Here is a 20,448-nt window from a genome sequence, read left to right on the forward strand (position 1 = left end):
GTATCATAGCATTCTGTTTTACAGGAAAGAAGGGAACAAAAACGTGTAATGCCTTTATCCTGTTTCGTTTCTAAAAATTCAGATGTTATTATTCAAAATTGACTATTGGAAATAAGATTCACTTCCACTGGTTTATGGGCCCTTCCCTTTAATGTTTGCTGACTCTTTAAAAGTCTTAAGAGGTTTTGTAGAAGCAACCGGCAGAAAGAGAAGAAAAAAAAAATGTCAATACCAAACTCTATTATTATTAGCTAGTTGCAATGATACAATACCATGTGTTTAAAAAGCAGTTCACATGTGCTTTCAGATTACAGTTATGCCCTGTGTCTGTAAATCCTTTCCTGTAGTCCTCACCTTGGCAGTGGCATGAGGGGAAGCACCCTTCTCCAGTAACAGCAGCGCCACCTTCTGGTTGTCATAGTGAGCAGCAACATGGAGCGGGGTAAGGCCATTCTGTAAAGGGTGTGTTTAAGTTTCAGCATTAAGAAATTAGCGTTAGCTGCCCTGAAACTACCAGGATGCATGGAAATTGATGTTGATTAAGTCTGTGTTAATTAATTAATATAGTCAACAGAAAAGAATAAAAATAAACAAATACATAATAATTTTCATATTAGACATATAACTAAAATTGAAAATGGGCTTACAAATAGCAAAGGGCATCTCGATGGTCACAACAAATGAAGAACTAAAATGCTATGTAAGAAATACCACACTGACATCACAGGGGTTCTTCTCAACATAGAGAAGTTGTGGGCCTTGTCGTGACAAGAACACACATTTGAGGCACAGCTCAACATGTTTTCTGAATCTGTGTGGAAAATCATGAACAGACAATCTCCACCATGTCTACTTGGCATAGTTGCAGCAGTTGGAGCACCGAGAAAAATATCTTCACAAGCCTCAGACCTATCAATCCAACTGAGTTTCTTAACTAAAACATAGTACAAAAACCTTTACCTTCCCTGCAGAATCTGCGGCAGCACGGCGTTGCAAGAGAAGTTTTGCCACATCCAGGCTTCCATACTTGGCTGCTACATGCAGGGGAGTAAAACCCTTCTGAAAATGTGAAGAAGAAATGCAAAATTTAATATTTTTCTAATGCCTATCAAGATCTTTATTTGATAACATGTTAAACAAAGTTTGCTCATTCTCGATTTGGGAAAAATGGAGTGGAATCAGGTAAGCCAGAAACAAGGACAAGGAAAAAGAATGAAATTTAACATTCAAAAGTTTGGCTTAATAGGCTGAACAAAAGAAATTTTATTTTAAGTGCTTAGAGACTGAAATTTCACTTTATAGGTTTGGGATTTGTAATAGCCACTAGTGTCAGGAAACTGACTCTGATTTGTGAGTGGAAAAACAAGGCCTGCCTTTTCTCTTGCCTCTAAAATTAATAGGATTGAAAGAACAGCTGCCTTCTATTTCTTACAATTCTTTTTTATAACACCTTACTTCCAAATTTATTTAAAGTTTAGGATAGTTTCAGGTTGTGGAAAAAAATAATTATTTGAGATTCAGTTGATGTATTTGCTGTGGAAATATAAATGCAAGATAAATGGTTTGCAGGAAAAAAAAATGCTCACTATTAAAAAGCTCCTCACATCCTGACTTTCGTTTCCTGTCCCAGAAGCCCCACACTGTCTAAAAGACCAATTTGTCTTGTAAAACACATACTCCTTCTGGTATGGTGTTGGGCTGATTAACACCAGGCTTTGAAACACACTGGAGCTTTCAAGCTCTTTTAGGAGATGGCTGCCCTGCACGTTTATATGTACATGTTAACACATACATGTACATATGTCTTCTGTGCTCAACCAATAGCCATGTTCTGTAATTGGCAGTGTTCATAAATACAGATAAGTCCCTGGACGAAGATCTTGAGGATGGCACAGCTCCGACACTATGATCTCAAATCCACCCTTTTGGCCAGACACTTCAACCACATGTTCTTCTGGCACCCCAGTGGGAGGGGGAGAATGCTAACACTGACCAGAAACCCTAAAACACACACAGCAAACATGCCTGCAATAGGCGCGCTAAGATATGTCTTATTCTCAGACTATTCAAACCCTCATCATGAATACCAAATACACCTCCAGAGTCAATATTGCCCTTTCACAGTGTCACCAGACCAATTATTTTTAATTTTTTTAATTAAGATGACATTTGACATTTTTTTCCCTTAACATTTGGTACTAATAAGTTCTTGGAAGAGAGTGAATCTTCTGTTTTTTTCCAAGAGTAGGACAAATGTAGGAAGTATTTCTTTCTTCTGGCATTCGTCCATTTGAATCCACATTCGTGGTCAAAGCTCTGTGGCCTTGGACCCCTGTACACAGTGCTTGGGGCGACTCTCACTGGAGATGAAGATGAGTTCTTTGAGGCAAACCACGAGGGAAGAAGAAAAACTATACTCCTTATCCTGCTGGAGTAGTGATCCAATCCCTTTATAAATTTGGAGACTCTCATTAAATGAAGCTACATGAAATCATTACTATAGAAACAGTGTCGGGTTAGAAAGCAGCTCTTAGTCACCCAGCCCTTTCTCACCCCACGTCAATTTCATCAGGATTCCATCTACACTTTTATATTTATAAACACTCGAAAGGCTTTAATGATGATGAGTCACCTACATTTAAACTTTCTCAGTTGCATTGTTAAACTGCCCTGGTTAATAGTTCCTTCCATTTTATCATACTGATTTAGTATGAATCTAGCATAAGTTTTAAATTTAAAAAAAAAAAAAAAAAAAAAAAAAAACCTTGAAAGACAAGGAACTCTTCTCTGTTTCTATATTTTCACATATTCTATTTATTTGTGCCTTCATCTGGTAAGATTATCATCTATTCTCCCTTGGGATATTGTTCTATTATTATATGTTTTTGGCTGAGTTTCTGAATTTCTGGGTTTTTTTTTTTTCATTTTCAAAAAGAATTTTCTAAGACCTTTCAATTGTTAGATGTCAGAATTTAAATAATTATCAATTTATTTTATGGGAACATTTTTTACAGCCATGGGCCACCAGTTAAGTCCTAAAGGCACAAGTGAGCAGTTTCCCCTTCTAAGGGCCACCTCCCTGCCCTCAGTTCATACTTGTAAGCCTTCATCGTCCCAGATGGCAATATCTATTTCTTTTACTATAAGCAAATTGAGTTTTTTTTTAATGAATATGAATCACTATTGTGCTTGTGGAAATTATTTTACCCTGGGACAAATTCACTTATTCTAGACTTTCACTTGCCTCCTTTTCCTGCTCTTCTACTAACTCAAAGTCTTTGCTCCAATTAACTGGGTGTGTTCATGTTTTACCCTGAGTCACCTCCAAATAGTGAATAATTTCAAATAGAATGAAAAAAGAAAAGGAAAAATTATCCTATTCTATCACGAAACTTTGAACATAAGTAAAATTCAGGCTGGTGTATATTCTTTGCTCAATGTCAACAACAAATCATAAAGTATGATTTTCCAGCCTATAAATATTCAGACAAAAGTGCACTTGATGGAGAAAAGACTAGAGACTCGAAAGGGAATGAGATGAGAAACAGGTAATAGGCTGATACCAGGACTGGAAAAATGCAAGATTAAGGCAAGTGAGGTCCTACATAGTACTCCAATCCACAAATACAGTACGTCAATCTAATCTGACATTTTCTTCCTTATTAGTAATACCAATTCAAAGTATTTGGGAATCTTATCTTTTTTTTTTTTTTTTTTCTCTTGAGAATACAATACTACAGGTTTTACAGTGAAAAGGGAAGGAAAAGTAGATTTTGCTTTAAGGAAATGATCTTAGTTAAAGTTCTAGATACCTGTACTAGAAATGACACTGGCATCAATTTTTTAAAAATGGAATCCAACACTCTTTTTAAAAAATATTATAGAAAATCTTACCATGCTTGATCATGTTGACAATGAATCTAAAATAGTCAGAGGAGGAAATAAGTCAGAGGCCTATGAGAGATTGGCTCTTGATTCTGTGTGTAGTAGAGCAGAGGGATTTTGACTTAGGAATCCTTTTGGTCCTGGCATCATAAAGTCATTCTTCTTACCTTGGTAGCTAAGGAGTGCACTGCTCCTGCCTCCAAGAGGACAGATGCCACATCCACCTGGCCTTCCCGGGCAGAGATGTGCAGTGGTGTGTACCCATTAGTAGTGGCCGCATCTGGATGAGCCATATGTTGCAGAAGTAGCTGGACAATTTCTGTCTTACCCAGGCGAGAAGCAATATGTAAAGGTGTCTGTTCCTCCTACAACTCAAGTCAAGCAAAAAGTTAGTGCAGGCACAACAAACTTCATTGATATTATGTTTCACTCAGAGGTTTCATGATGTTTTATTGACTCTCTAGTGACCTCTTCCTGGAAGAAAATCATTACTACTAGGACCATGATTTCATTTGTATTTTTACTGTCAAAATGACCTATTTGATCTAAAATATATCCCTTAGATTTTAAATAGTATATACTTTCATGAAGTTGCTCACAATTTGCTGGGCACCCCAAAATATTTCTTCATTCAACATGGCTTTAGCTCTCACTTATGTTTAAATAGAAAACCATGGTTTTGAAAGAAACTGAGTCCAGAAGTCCTAAGATCTAAATTCATCTCTAAGAGCTTTCGCTATGAGGCAGAATTTATTCTGGGAACTGTATGAAGAGAAAAAGACCCAGGGAAGCTGGAAAACTTTGTGCTTAGTTCACTCAAAAGCCAAGGACACAAATGCTGGTCATTTTCTTCAAGGAGGAACTGTGGATAAAGAAGATATTGTAATCCGGTTTAAAGAGATTTTGTTAGAAAAATGTTGCAAAAGGGCCTGGAACTTACATCCAGGACTTCAAAGTTGAAATGGAACTCCTGCAAGAAGCAAATGGAATGAATTATTTGCCAAATGCTTAATTGTAAAAACAGAGAGGAGATAGCTGGGCATAAGTGATAGGAAGGACATATTCGAGGATCATGCAATTGCCTGTCTCTAATGTGCAGTCAGGAATAAAGTTTTCAGGGCTAAGAGAATCAGACCAAACCACTGTCCCTTGTAAAAAAGAAAATTGGGTGTAACCTTAGTGATGAAAAGGGGTCTATCTTTATAATCTGTCCAGGGACTCTCATAATAAAACTGAGGAAGCAAAAACTGGGCCAGCTTCCAGGGCTAAGAATGAGTGGAGAAAAGATATGATAGATCTGTTCAAAGGAATGCAGTACCTGAAAGTTATGAGAAAAAAACAAAGAAAATACAGGAAGAGATGAAACTGCATTACCTCTAATACTGAAATAATCATATTAGCATTATTTACTTCATGTTCAGAAGTAAATAATAAGTAACAGTAATGGTTATTCAGAAGTAAATAATAAATAATAGTAATATGATTAGTTTAGTATTAGAACTGGAATTTCAGAGAATTTGTAATTCATGAATTTCCTTCATGTGCAATGCCTGTCACTTATCCTTGTAACAGACCTAAAAGGAAGGCATAAATGTATTATTAGACCATTTTCCAGATGAAGAGAAATTTAATGAGTTCTCAAGAATTGTGCAAGGTCATTAAACTACTAAAAGAGAACTTGAATTCAGGCACTGGATTCTCGAGACAGTGTTTCTTGGCTACATATTCTACAGAAATAGATAAAATAAGATACATGAAGACTGACTCTCAGCAGGACATGGTGGTGCCTGCCTGTAACCCAAGTGACCTGGGAGGCTGAGGTAGAAGGATCACAAGTTCAAGGCCAGCCTCAGTAACGTAGCGAGGCCCTAAGCAACTTAGCAAGAGCCTGTCTCAAAATCAAAAATATAATAAAGGCTGGGAATGTGGCTCAGTGGTTAAGCACCCCAGACTCAATCCCCTGTACCAAAAAAGAATGCTCAATAGGAATGAAGAGATGAACATTTACAAAAATAAGTGGTGAGCAAAACATACAACCACCAAAAAATCAAACAACTTGAGAATAGTTGCAGTGAACATCTGCTGTTGATGGGTTTCCCTTCTCAGACCTCTGCCCTGCAGAACTCGGCAGAGTCAGGTATAGAAAGCAACACACTCTCCGAAGTGTTTTTTTGATGACAACTCTCATCTGCAGATAAGAAGTGGCAATCCCTTGACTGGCAAGTAGCTGGCAAGTGACCCTTGACTGGCAGTAGCTACTGTCACTGGTAAATGCTCAACTTTGCCTCTTTGGTTCTCAGACCCCTGAGCATTAAGGTTTTGTTGTTTTGTTTTGTTTGCTTTTTCAATTAAGAAAAAAAGTTGTCTTGCCTATTTTTTTTCAACTCTTAGTATAATCCTATAAGAAAATGGGAAAGGAAATGGAGAGGGAAAGGACACAAAACTTTTGCTAAGAAAATCCTGCAACCTGTAACCAGGATATAAGACCTTTTCAAGTTTGGGCAATTATTTCTCTGTGAAATGACAAAAGCTGAATAAACTGCCCCAAGCTAAAGTTAAATGAAGCCCAAGAAAAAAAGTTGGAAAAGTGCAGAAGACTCCTAGGAAGATGTAAAGCAATGTGGGTGGGGGGAGGGGCAGCCTGATGCCCTAGACCTTTCCCCAATAGGAAAGGCAACAATGATTTATTATAAAGTATCACTGACTGTGATGCAGCCTGGACAAAGAAATAGGTGAACCCTGCATTACCTCCAGAGCCTACTGTTTTACTTTGCTTAGAGGCAACCAAAATTAGGGAGACTTGTTGAGCCCCAAGTCCTTTTACAAAGACAGAAATAACAGTTTCTGGTACACAGTTTAAAAAAAAAAACTTGATGAGCCAGGCGTGGTGGGTGCACGCTTGTAATCCCAGCTGCTCAGGAGACGGAGGCAAGCATCAGAAGTTCAGAGTCAGCCTCACCAACTTATCAAGTCCCTAAGCAACTTGGTGAAAGCTCAAGGAACTTAGCAAGACCCTGTCTCAAAATAAAACATAAAAAGTGCTCAGTGGCTAAGTGCTCCTGAGTTCAATCCCTGGTACCAAAAAATAAAAAATATTGATGATATTTCTGCTATTAGTTATCAGCTAACAGGGTTTCCAGGAACCAAGTCTACTGGTAGCTAACTAAAGTTTTAAATGAGTTAAGTTCTAAGTGAGGTTAAGCCTAGGAACAATGTAATCACTGAATCCCTAAATCAAAAGTTGGGCCCCAACAGAACAAACTCCTAAAGCAAGAGAACATGCAGATGGACAGGCCCTGGTGGTCCTCCTGGTCATTTCTTCTGTGACTCCTGGACAAGAAGAACCTTCCTCAGATAAGTTCCACAGATTGGCTGACCAAGGAACTTATGCCACTGCAGCCCCTGCTCTCCACTCGGTCCAGCAAAAATTTGTCTCTTACCCCTGACTGAATAGAGTATGCAGCTTTCAGTTTTGAAATTAGAAATATTATTGTGATTATATTGGAGTTTTGTTATATATTGGAAGTAAACAAAAAAATTATGATTTAGTCCTTAGTTATATGACCATGAAGTATTCATTTCAAAACTTGGTTGAGAATAACTACAGGTAACCCAGAGATCTTGACCTTGAGTTTAATGCAGTTATTAGATCTATTTTGTAAATATCTCCTCTTCGGGAAAGGGTGAGTTCTAAAGCAATGGTATTAGAGTTAAGAAAAGAAGTTATCAGTTGTGTGTGTGTGTGTGTGTGTGTGTGTGTGTGTGTGTGTGTGTGTGCGCGCATGTGTACTGGGAAAACAAGTAAAACAGAGCAGATATGTCTTCACTTTTTTTTGCCCAGTACCTGCTGCACTTCTTTCTGAGAATAGCCCTCCCTCCTTTCCACTACATGTTGCTCTAGAGGGGCTGCTGAGCATTTTCCCCAACTCATAAATAGACATGTGACATAAGAATGGGCCCAGGCTTGCTCTATGTCCTGGTCACGGTCATAGGCTCAGGGAGGGGATGAGACTAATGAGAAACCAACAATTTGCTTGGATGAGATGGAGGAAACCTCTCTTTACATTGAAACCGGAGGTAAAGCGATCAAGTAGATTACAGCTCAGCTACTTCCTTGTCCAAGCTGCCTCCCAATGATGCTTTATGGTGAGGGAATTACTGCCTCTTAACAGAGTTAGGAGGAAGATGAAGAACCACAAGAGAAATCCTCTTCTTATCCTAACTGTGGCCACGACAAGTCAGTACAATGTTGAATTTGAGGACCTCAAAGCACATTGCAGCACAGGGCTGCTCTGTGTACCAAATAAGGTAATTTGCTATGAATACTTCATGAATTATAAAGCACTGCACAAATGTTAACAAAATTAAGGCATTCCAGGGAAACATTAAAGGATCAAAGTAAAAAACTCATGGCACAAGGTCACCTTAAAATAGAACACAGGAAGATCAGTGGTAAAGCACTCCTGAGTTCAATCCCCAGCACTCTGCTCCACCCCCCAAAATTAGAACACGTGAAAAGGAAAATTCTAGTTCCTTGCAGCTCAGAGTATAATCTCAGAACAGGAGAAATGGCATCGCCTGTGAGTTTGAAATGTAGAACTGAGTTCAAATCTTCAATTAACAGGGTGCCCAGGTGATTTTTATGCACATTGACCTTTGGGGACAACTGCTCTATAAGACATGATGTTTTCCCAGTTCATAATAGGAGGATCCTATTCTGAAGGGATTTCAGCTGCATTTTAGGGTAAGTGGTGAGGTAAAGAGAAAAGAAAACGTTTGAAATTTAATATTTAAATTAGGAGGAATAGCTGGGCATGGTGGCACATGCCAGTAATCCCATGGGCTCAGGAGGCTGAGGCAGAAGGATCACAAGTTCAAAGCCAACTTCAAGCAAAGCCTTAAGCAACTTAGTGAGCCCTATCTCAAAAAATAAAAATAAAAATAAAAAGGGCTAGGGATGAGGCTCAATGGTTGAGTGCCTCTGAGTTTAATCCCTATACTAAAATAATAACAACAAATAAATTAATTAATTAAAAGGAATGAAGAATTAAGAGGTATTTGTTTTTATATGAAGGCCACAAGACTAAATGTAGTTGCAAAAGAGAAGTAAAATATAGAACTGATGAAATCTGCATGTCAAATAAATAAATACATAAATGAGTGAATGTTATAATATTTCAAAGGAAAGGGTTTGTAGGCAGTGTCATTTTTAAAGAAGGGGTTTCAAATGGTATCCAAAAGGGTAAAAGCCTACAATGATAGGTTAAATCAATGTAGAAAATGGACTTATATACATAAAAATGAGTAAATTTCTTTAAAAAAATTGAATATTAGAAAAATACTAAGGGGCTTTATTTTAAGAGAAAAATTGGAAACTTATTATTAAATATGGATTATAAAAAGTACAGCAGGAAATTATCATAATTTTTGGTTAAAAAAATAGTGACGTTCATGATATTCAGAGTGTATTACTTGACAACAGAAATATTTTTTTAAAATAGCAGAATGCCAGGTAACCTTAAGAGGAAACAAGAAAAATGTGGCGTGGGGGAAAACACTGAATAACAAAAGCTCTAAAAATATGAAAACACTGAATCACAAAAGTTCTAAAAATATGAAAACATAAAATACCCATGATGATTACCAATGAACATATAAATTTCACTATTTGCACAATGAATAGAAAGTCAGATAAGAAGTAAAAAACTTAAGTCATGTCAAGGCTGCATGGATACCACTGAATTCTGCATGATGATCCATGGGAGGTATTATAAGAAAAAGCCTAATTAAGTCACTGAATCAGAGAATGCTGAGGAAGTTTAAAAAGGAGACTTGAGGTTTCTGAGTCCAGTCCTCATATTTTAATGATAAAGACAGAAATAAAGTGACTTAGTTAACATTCCTGAAAATTCTCATGACTGTAGCTAGATGCTTTTATTCCAATACAATGACTTCTCTAATGGGGACACAATGGTATGACTCAAGCTAAAGTGAGTCCTAACTTAACTTAGGTTTAAAGCATAGGATAAGGAGAGAAAGTGGTTAAGTAGTCCCTAAGGATCTCAATGATGGTAGTGCCAAAGTTAATGGAACAACCTGGAAAAGGAAATAGAAGACATTTGAAAGACATTACTAGTGTGATCAGTAGAAAGAAAGGTGAGAAAAGAAATTGAGAAATAAAACTTTAAAAACAATAAAGAAGGTAAAATCAGCCCTTGAGGAAATTGAAGTCATCAGAAACAGGACACACCTTATCAAGTAATCTGCAGCACCCAAATTCTTCTATTCTGGAATAGCGAAAATGTAGCATATCTAAATGTATAAAGACCAGAGTGGAATGGAAAGTAGACCTCAATAAAAAATAGAGGAAAGTGAAACAGATAAAAGGGAAACATTAAAACTTTGAAGATAATTTGTGTTTTCTTTTTTTCCTGATATTTTGGTTCTTAAGTAACTTGAAAGGAATGACTATAAAAACTTGGTTTTGGTGGTGGAAGAAATTAATTTTAATATGTATATCATCTGTATAGCTCAGGTGTAAGATTTCAAAATTCATGAAAATAGATATATGGGAATATTTTTCTGGGTTAAAAAATCATTAAGATTTAAGTCAATGCTGCATTTCTTAGATGCTAAATTATACATATTTTCAAATATTTCTGAAACTGGGGTTCATTTTTCATTGTACATACTTATATATGTGTGTCTCTTTTTGCTTTCTTTTTTTTGCCTGAAAATTTGTTATTGAACTGATGCATTCACTTAGGTCCCATGGCATTTCCAAAACAAGGAACTGAAGAATATACACTCTCTTAAAGATGAGACCATGCACTGCGAAAGGAGAGAACCTGGGAGCCCCGGCACCTACCCTGGCTCTGGCATCGACAAGGGCACCATTTCTCAGGAGGCATCGGACCACTTCCACCTGCCCTGCCCGGGCCGCCATGTGCAGTGCCGTCTCCCCACGCTGCCAGGAAACAAAAATCGTCCGATCATAAATAAACCCTCTGCTGTGGATGGTAAAGAATAAAGATGTCCCTTTTAATGAAATTCAGCAATACATCCAAGGATTTAAGAAATCTATGAAGAGGTATAGTTATTTAGTTTGGAAAAATATAGTTTTGTGTCTTCTCCATCTTCATAAGGATAAAGCAAATATTTTATTAAATTTTTTCATTCTTTGACAAACATGAACTTACCCACACATCCAGGATACCTTAAGGTTTAACTTCACAATTAAGCTGATATAACTTATACTGGTTTTGGAGATAAAGTTATCTTTCATTCTACAAATCTAAAATCTGTCATGGATCCCGTGTCAATAAGAATCTTCAAATACAGAAGATGGAGTAACACAGAAAAAAAAAAAAAAATCACATTACTTGTACCAGACTTATTTCTTTTCAAAATTCAAACTTAACTTTTGAATAATGATATGCTATTATTTGCTATCTGATTTGTCTTTGTGTTATGAGATTAGATAACAACCGTTCATAGAAGAAATCTGATTTATCCTGGAGGTGTCCTACTTAATGTTAAATATAGGCAGTGATTTGAGTGAGCTCCTGAGAGATGAGTGGAGTAGCTGATCACAGGGTCATCTGGGGAGGTCAGTAGCACTGGGCACCACGTCAGTGCTCAAGAATCTGACACACTCATCAGGAGGTGGAAAGCATGAGAGTTAGACGTAAGAGGAGCTGCTCACTGGGAAGCCTGTTATGACTGAAGAGGGCAGAATTTCCTTCAATCAAATCATATCACAGTGAGAACAAGATAGTGGAATAAAAATTATTCTATGTGGATTTGCCATGATGCTTCAGGAACATAAGGCTGATTCCAACCAAGTAAAGCAAACCATTCCAAATACACTAAATGGATCTTAAATATGGTTGTGGTAATTGGGTATTTCTGACAAACACCTGTGATTAATGTCTTCTGATTCTTTGCACTACAAACCCTTAAATCTAGAAGGTTTCAGGTGAATTTTAGTTTGGTATGTGGCTCACAGTTCATTTTCCCCACTCTTGAAAGACCCATACCTTTTGAAGTTACAAGAAATTTCTGTCAAATGACTTAATTGTAAATGCATTAAATTCAATGGCTGCTCTAATTTTCTCTTCTTTGTTGATGACTCAGTCATCTCTAGTAATTATCTGATGGCAAACTGTGACTTTTGTGAAGTAAATCTATGTGGAATATGTTATTTTATAAAATGATATTATCTCTGGAGTAGCAATAGTTGTTTTTGGAGATTAAATATATAGCAATTTTTTTTTTCCTTTTTGGACAACCATGATTTATAATTTGTTTTCTATAACATAGAAAACCTGTCTCTAAAAAGATGAGGCTAAGATTTTCTAACTGCTTAAAAAAAAATCTTCACTTCTAGGTCTGATAAAAGGTTAGCAGTCTTATTAGTTTTGGTAGAAACAAAGGCAAGAACAAATTATTTCTTGACAAGAGGTTAAGTCAAAGAGGCACCAGGAGTTCCTATTCAATGGTGAATTTACGTGTTTACAAGTCAAGCTTTATCAACAAAGGGTTTTCAAAATTTAAAAATGTTTTCAATACTAGTCTTAATATTTTGAAAAGCTTTATACATAAAATAAGATGTTTTATAGTTTTTACACATCTGAAATTGATGAGTTAGATATGAAACTAAAGTATTAAACTTCATATTTAAAGAAAAGTTACATATATACCCACATCTGGTCCTTCCACTTTTTAACAATGAGCTTCAATTCTTATCTAATGACTCTGAAGTAACTAGCATTTATTGTAAATTGCCCTTACCCTTTTATATTTATTTTATATATATATATTTAGGTATAAATAAGAAAATGAAAGGAAATGTATACTGTTTAACTCAGTAATTTCCATTTCTTTATTGTTAGCCTGTTTGCATTATTTTAAACTAATTAACCTTAAGAATTGGGGGAAAATTTTAAACAATACAAAGGGTGAACTTTGCCATGTCTTATAGGAAAGAGAGACGATTTCATAATAACCTGCATTATGGTACTCTCAATAGTCCTAAAAGTGCTCGCTCTTCTACTTCCGTGGTTGTCAATGAATACATTGGATTATGAGTGTACTGTAACTGGCAGGGCAGTTTTCAAGATGCATTTATAAGCTTCCTACAAAAGAAGCTTTTCAGGGAAAATATCTGCATGTGATTGAGTTACTGGTACACTTTGCACTTGGAGTGAATTTTCAGACAAAAACAAGACCAGCAAGAGAATGGGTATGCTCATGTTCAAAGCAAGTACTAAGTTTCATGCTCCTCTTCTCAATTGTTAAAATTGACTGCAGACAGCTACATGGACTTCCACTTTGGCTGCATCAAATTGGAAAGCATCAAAGCACAACAGACAGCATTGCATTCAAAAATGCAACATGATTTCAGGCAGCACACAGAGGCTCCAAGGGTGGGGTACTTTGGAGTCAGGAAATGACCAACTCTAACACAGCAAGCAGGCAATCAGTGTTCACACAGCTTCTTAATCAACTTGCAAAGAGTTCTGGATCAAGTAGCTATATCCTCCTCATGTTCACAGACATCCTACCACTAGAGAAAGTTAAATTCCTCTAAATGTAGGAGTGCCAGGGTTAGCAAATAAAAATACAGATGACTGGTTAAATTTTAATTCCAGACAAACAATGAATAATTATTTTAGTGTTTCTCAACTATTGCATGGGACACATTTATACTAAAAAAAAAAAAAAAAAAAAAAAAAAAAATCATTGTTTATCTAAAATTTAAATTTAACAGGGAGTCTTGTATTTTATCTGGCAACTCTAACTAGAGATATGTGTGCCCTAAAGAACACATCTTTAAAAGTAAATGAACAAAAACGACTAGGAATCTCGTTGAGAAGAGGATTAGATTGGTAGGTACTTCTCAAGAATTTGTTCTGAAGGGGATGGAGGGGAAGAAAATATAATGGACAAATGAACAGAACAAAACGAAGAACTTTAGAAGGACTAATTGAGAGTTATGTTTAATATAACAATTACCAGATTTGGGAATCTTTAATAAATTGAAAAATATGAACATTTTTATTGTTTTATTCATTTTTATTAAAAAAATCTTCGTGTCTTCTACAAAATTTTCCTTCTTCTGCCCCCGGAGGAGCATATTGGAAGGAAATAGTCACCAAAGATTTGGAATTGGTCAGTTAAGAGGCAAAGCAAGAATGGTCACAGAATCCACAACCATTTTGTATGGATTATTCTTTGAAGATTTTGCAAAAATCTCCCCTAAAAAAGAATAACCTAGGGGATTTCAATCAAACAACACCATGGAATATAGCTGTATATGTTATTATTGTAACATGATAGCAATGTAATGTATTATCATTATTGCTCCTGTAAGTTTTTGGGTATTGAATGCAAATAAGTAAAGTAAGGGGGGAAAAAAAGATAGGAGAAGGTACACACAGTATTTTTTTTTTTTTAAGTTACTGACCTGTATGTAAGCCTGTTCAGGTCTCAATTTTTAAAAAATGGGTGATGATATTTTAGAAAAGAATTAAAGATGCTTTCTTTTAGAGTTCTGAGAGTAGGAATTAAACTCAAGTTGGCACATTATAAAATTACATCTCCTCTTAGTAAAGGATTAGCATATAATAGTATTACCTTAGAACCAAAAAGCTATAATTAGGAAAACATAAATGCAGATTTTAAATTCTTTAATAGTTTTATGCATCAACTCTCAAATAATATAGAGTATTAAATAATATTTAAAATCAAATAAATTTAGTTACATAATGGATTTTGCCTAGGCATCAAAAACTTCAGCACAGAGGCAATGTTTAAAATACAGAGAAATGATAATGTGAGGGGAAATTATAAAAAAAAAGCAAAATTGGAAATTTGTTTCACAACTTACATGAAATGAAACACCAAAAATTGATAACTGCTTCCATAAACATGACTCATTTTTAATAGTATGATACATTTATTTGGGGATAGTTATTTCTTTTGCAAATATTTTTAAAAATTTCAGTACTCCAACGTCCACTATTGAGCTTCTGATACATTATGGCACAGGTGCAAGGAAGTGTCCTCGATCAAGGAAAATTTGCATTAGATGGTTTTCCATGATATAATAACTAGAACTCTTGGGAGCAGAACCCAAGAAAGTGAGAGAAATATAAGAAACTTAGAAGTAAAAAATCTTAATTTAGGTTAGGTAGAAAGATCCTGGGATAACCAGTCTTTACTGGCGGAAGGAAAGTTGTATGGAGATAAAGATTCATTTCAGGATGGTATAATTATTTCTTACTTGAAATAGAGGTCTCCGATCCAGTAAAATCAAAGCAAGGTTTGGAAATGGAAATGGAAAGTCCATGTTATTGAAAACAGAAAGAATTTCTTATCAAGTAAAAAAATTCCTGTTTAATGCCCAATTCATCTCTGGTTAATCTTTTGATAAGACTGATTATGGAACTGATTTGATATTTTATTGAAAATTATCTGAAACATAATTCACTCAAGCAGTTAGGGTGAACCCAGAAAAATTTTTTTTCAAACAATTATCTACTCACTCTCAGAGGAGTTTTTAAAATGTAGTTTGAATAAATGCATGTCAGGTGCATGTTCAATCCATCTGCACTGGGAAGCTCGAGCTGTCTCATTCCACAGCTCCCATTTCATTACCCAGCACATTTCTTACCTACCAAGGTTTTTTTCAGGGATGTTTCAGCAATTATTTCACAGCATGTTATTATGAGGGCTCTTCTCCAGGCTAGGTTGCTTGTTCTGATGACAGGCACGCAAACACACCTACACACACCCACACTCGGCTCCTCTCGTTCTTTGTCCCTGTGGTTATTCTGACCCAAGCCATACTCACAATGTTAGTGACATCTGGAGAGGCTCCGTTCTGCAGCAGAAGGAGGACAATGTTCAAGTGGCCCATGAAGGCAGCCACATGTATTGGTGTGAGGCCAGACTGCGAAACAAAGCAACAGCAGCAGTTTTACTCCTCTGCACCAGTGGGGCTTTGGGGCTTCTTCAGATAAATACAACTTGGTGAAGAGGACAGAAGAGGGTGAGAGGAAGGGTAAGGAGTAAGAGAAGGAATGTTTCGTGACGAGCTGAAACATTTTTCTACCTCTGTTATAGCTTGGATTGAAGCCCCATATTTCACCAGCAGTTCCATGACTTTGATGCGGTTTTTCTTGCAGGCAATGTGCAGTGGAGTAAAACCATTCTGTGCAAAAGACAATCAAGTTAGTTGAAGACATGCAGAAACGATTCTCACACAACTCCATGCTGGCACATTGCGGGCAATAATGTTACATCGTCACAAAATGTCACCATTACTTCAAACTCTGTAGGTGTCTGAATTTGGAGAGAAAAGGGGTGTTGTTTTCCTATGGACACTAACTTTTGCTTCTTTGTGTTGGGCCTGTATGTAATTCTGTTTGTGTGTGCACAGAGAAAACAAAAGAGAAGAAAAATACATAGGTCTACTCTTCAGAGAAGGAAAAGCAGAGGGGCCAGTATTAGAATTTAGAAGTTCTTAGATGAAATGACTTGAAGATGCCTTGAAAATAAGCATGTATTTTCATGATGAAGGGCCATTTCTCAGAGTATAAGAATTGCTTATCTAGCCTTCTTTGAAAATCTAAGGACACGACTGCCTCTAAAATAATATTTCAACTCTGCTATTCTTTTCTTTAGAGATGAAGTGTTTCAAATTACCAGAAATCGTTATTTATAATATTTATATCCAGAAGTTGTTTTTCTATTGAAAGTATTTATCACATATATGCCAATCAGACACATTTCATTTTATAAAGAAATAATTAAGTTCCTGAATATTTTCAAGAAAAGTATGGTGAATTTCTGGGATCACTGCAAGCAGATACCTCTGAAAGGCAAAGGAAGGTGGGAAGATGATTATGAGGTACTTTGTAACAAACTAGATGAATGTACAGGAACTGGAGAAATTATGTTAAATTTAAATTAGCCCCAAGGTTAATCATTATATGTTATATTTGTCATCTTTTTATTTGAACAACAACCCTTCAGTGAGTTATTATCTATTCTTCCAGTTAACAGTTTTACATGTCCCAATGGGTAATTGTCATCAGTTAACAATTTTATATGCTAGCAGTTCTCAGGAAAACATATGGTTTTATTTAAGCTAATGACTTCTTATCCTTCACAGTGGAGTGATAAACATAATTAGTTCATTGAGTCATTCTGCCTATTTATAAAGTATATAACAAGCCAAATATAAACAGCCACATGAACAAGTAGCAAATAAAATAGATCTGCAATCATTAGATTGCGATGGTTTATAAGCTTATTGACCACTGTCCAATTAAAAATTAATACTTCATTTCCCTATGAAAAAGTGAATGTGATCATCTAATTGTACCTTTGAGAGTATATTCACTTCCTAGGTAATTATTAATAAATTGATTCCAATGGAATTTTCAAAAAAATAATATTTAATATTTGATGATTTAAATAATTTTTTCTCAACATATATACTGATCGTAGAAGAATTTGCACTGATGTGAACCATCTAAACATGTAGAAAAAAGAATTTGCTTTTAGTTTGAGAATTAGGATACAAGTTGCATAAATTAGTACATGCCTAAAATTTCCAGTGATTACTGTTAGAATATAAGTGAAGCAAGGAAGATTTATTTGATATTAGACCTTGGGAGACACAGAAGCTGCTCTCGGGACTGCCTCTTGCAGTTTTTTCTTGAGCAATTCTTGGGATGGTTTCTATAAAATGCTTCCCAAAGCGACAACACACAAGCCATCGCTTTTTTTTTTTAACCTACGACTCGGTAGACAGGTCAAAAAGGAAAATCTGCAAGTGAACTTTCACAAACTTCTATTTTATACTATCCTATGTGGTAAAATACAGTCATCACTTTAAACACGTTTTCCCAAATGAGATCAATAAAGTCCAACACACCTGTATTCTGACACTAACATCTAGAGGTATCTAGAACTTTCCATTTTTCAACTTTTATTTTCCGTTTAATACTCATTACTCCAGAACTTCGTGTCCATCTGCTTGCAACTCACTGGTTTCAGAAATGTTACCTTGGTGTCCTCTTAAATCTATCCTTGTTCACCATTATTTAACAGCAAACTGTGAAGGCATGAGGTCGGCAAGGCAACTTGTGGGAGGTGACAAACTCGGCAGGACTAACTACATATCTGTAACCATGCACTGGTGGTGTAGGCACCACTGGTCGATCAGTGTGTACTTGTTCATCTCAATCTGTATACAGTGAATGTGGAGTGGGCCAGGTTTACCAGGGCTCTGGCGTTGGGGTTGGCTCTCTTGTCCAGGAGGAGTTTGGTTACACGGTAGTGGCCACAGTGTGCAGCAACATGGAGGGCTGTCAGGTAGTCGAGGGTGACGTCATCTACAGGTGCTTTGTGCTGTAGCAGATGCTTCACACATTCCACGTGGTCCCCCTGTGCAGCCATGTGAAGTGGAGACAGTCCATTCTGCACATTAAAACAAAGCAGAACTACATTTACCATTTCAAAAATGACTTTAGGGTTGTGAAACACAGCAGAGTCTATTCTTGATCTCTAACACAAGTGATGGGAGAAAATAATTTTGATTTCATGTCTGAATATGCGACAGATTATGTTCAGTGGAAAGTGTAATTATACTAATCTTAGGCAAAACACATATTAACATGCTTTTCATGAGTGAGTGTATAATATACGTGACAATTCAGCCTGATTTTTATAATTATTAGGGCAAAATTAGGTCTATAAACATAAATGATAGCTGATGTTTAAAGTATTTGTATCCAGAATTGAACCCAGAGGACTTAACCACTGAGCTGCATCCTCAACCCCTTTGTGTATTTTATTTGAGACAGGATCTCGCTGAGTTGCTTAAGGTCTTACTAAGTTGCTGAGGCTGGCTTTGACTTGGAGGCTGCTGGGATTACTGGTGTGCACCACATCGCCCAGCCAGCACTTCGTTCTTTATAGAGAGAGAGGTGAGCAAAGGAAGAGCAAGTGGGTGCTTCATGAAGGTAAGGAAACTGATCAGCTCTTAGTTTTATGCTGAAATTCTGTGATTCCAATTTCCAACAATAGTCTGAGTCTTACCTTGGGTTTGGAGAACTAGAGGAACATGAAGCCAATGTGGACCATGTGTAATGACTTCACAATTTTGAATTTGAAGATAATCTAAATTTGTCTTCATGGATATTGCCCCAACCAACTTTAAACTTAATTCTAGATGGTGGTCAACAGCAGTGTAAGGCACTTTTAATTACCAGTCTAAGTAAGACTCTCTTTTTTTGAAAACACAAAATAAATAAACTATGTAATATATATGTGTATATGAAATATATGCAAAACTAGGAAATAAACTTAATTAAAGAAATATTTGCCCATTCAAGAGAATTATCTTTTATCTATTATCTTTTCTTAATAACCAATTCAAAGATAGTCGCTAGAAAAATGATTGTTGACCAAGTAACCACTTTGGTAATTATTACACTCAAAAAAAGTAGAAATTGCATCTGGATAAGATGCCAGAAGAGACCCACAGCTCAATATTCTCAGTAAGGAGGGTGATTTCAACAGTGAGAATTGACTAAAAACAAATGCATTAAAGTCCTGATTACAGTAGTTTATGGGCGGTAGAGTTCAAGTGAGTTAAAAATAATGTTTCTTATTGTTTCTGAAATAATCTTTATTCAAAATCATTGCTTTTATATGTAGAAAGTCATAAAATGAATGGAGAAAAGAGAAACAGGCTGATGAGAAGATATCTATGCATTACAGAGGAAGATAATGTCAAAATGAAGAACAAATTCAAGTCTTGACAATATTTGGAGTGTCAAATACTTATCCAAAATTTTATCATTCTTTGGTGCTGTTTTTTTCACTTGAAATTATGCAGAAAATAAAAGTCACCATTTAATCCTTTATTTTACATTTATTTATTGAGAACCTATTCAAGTCCCCATTCAAGTACTGGGGATATACATAGATAGTGACCTGCTCTTCATCAAGGTTGACTTCTAGGTTGGAAGACAATTAAATATAATTTTAAAACAATGAGAATTAAAATTAAATTATTCCACATGTTGAATCATCAATGCTAAGGGGAAATCCAAAGCTGAGACTGGCCAAGAGTTTGTGAGTATGAATGAAATGTGATAGGGTGGCCATAAATGGCCTTCCTGAGAAGGTGAGTTTTGACAAGATAAGAGAGTTGGCCTTGATTTGGGGAAAGAGCATATGAGACAGAAGAAGAGGTTGTCAAACATGTTGTTTTGGGACCACACCTGCCATGACAGATCAATAGGCAGCAAAGAGAATGTTGCTTACGTGATTTAGGAGGGTGAGGAATTCAGAGAGGTGAGAAACTTTGCATGTCAAAGCAGGAAGTTTGACTTTTATTCAGAGAAGAATGAGATACTGCTGGAAGGGGTAGGGCAACAACAAGATTGCCATGACCATTGCGTTAAGAATAGACTGGGTTAGTCGGTGGTGCACACCTGTAATCTGAGTAGTTAGGGAGGATGAGTCAGGAGGATTGCAAGT

At 36.2% G+C, this 20,448-nt stretch overlaps 1 protein-coding gene across 31 annotated transcripts in view; it reads right to left on the reverse strand.

Moving 5' to 3' along the window:
- ANK2 (ankyrin 2) overlaps window positions 1-20,448 on the reverse strand; it is a 694,188-nt gene that overhangs the window by 97,070 nt on the left and 576,670 nt on the right. For 21 of the 31 annotated variants that reach the window (XM_079154588.1, XM_079154614.1, XM_079154601.1 and 18 more), the window contains 7 exons: window positions 18,181-18,378; window positions 16,004-16,102; window positions 15,743-15,841; window positions 10,754-10,852; window positions 4,053-4,250; window positions 961-1,059; window positions 355-453 (listed from right to left, as the gene is read on the reverse strand). In XM_079154588.1, coding sequence (XP_079010714.1) covers window positions 355-453; window positions 961-1,059; window positions 4,053-4,250; window positions 10,754-10,852; window positions 15,743-15,841; window positions 16,004-16,102; window positions 18,181-18,378 — 891 coding nt within the window. The remainder of the gene's footprint in view (window positions 1-354; window positions 454-960; window positions 1,060-4,052; window positions 4,251-10,753; window positions 10,853-15,742; window positions 15,842-16,003; window positions 16,103-18,180; window positions 18,379-20,448) is intronic. The other 10 variants (XM_079154603.1, XM_079154605.1, XM_079154600.1 and 7 more) reach the window with 3 other exon arrangements.

Source organism: Sciurus vulgaris (genome assembly GCF_902686455.1).
Source record: "Sciurus vulgaris genome assembly, chromosome: 9".
Lineage (NCBI taxonomy): Eukaryota > Metazoa > Chordata > Mammalia > Rodentia > Sciuridae > Sciurus > Sciurus vulgaris.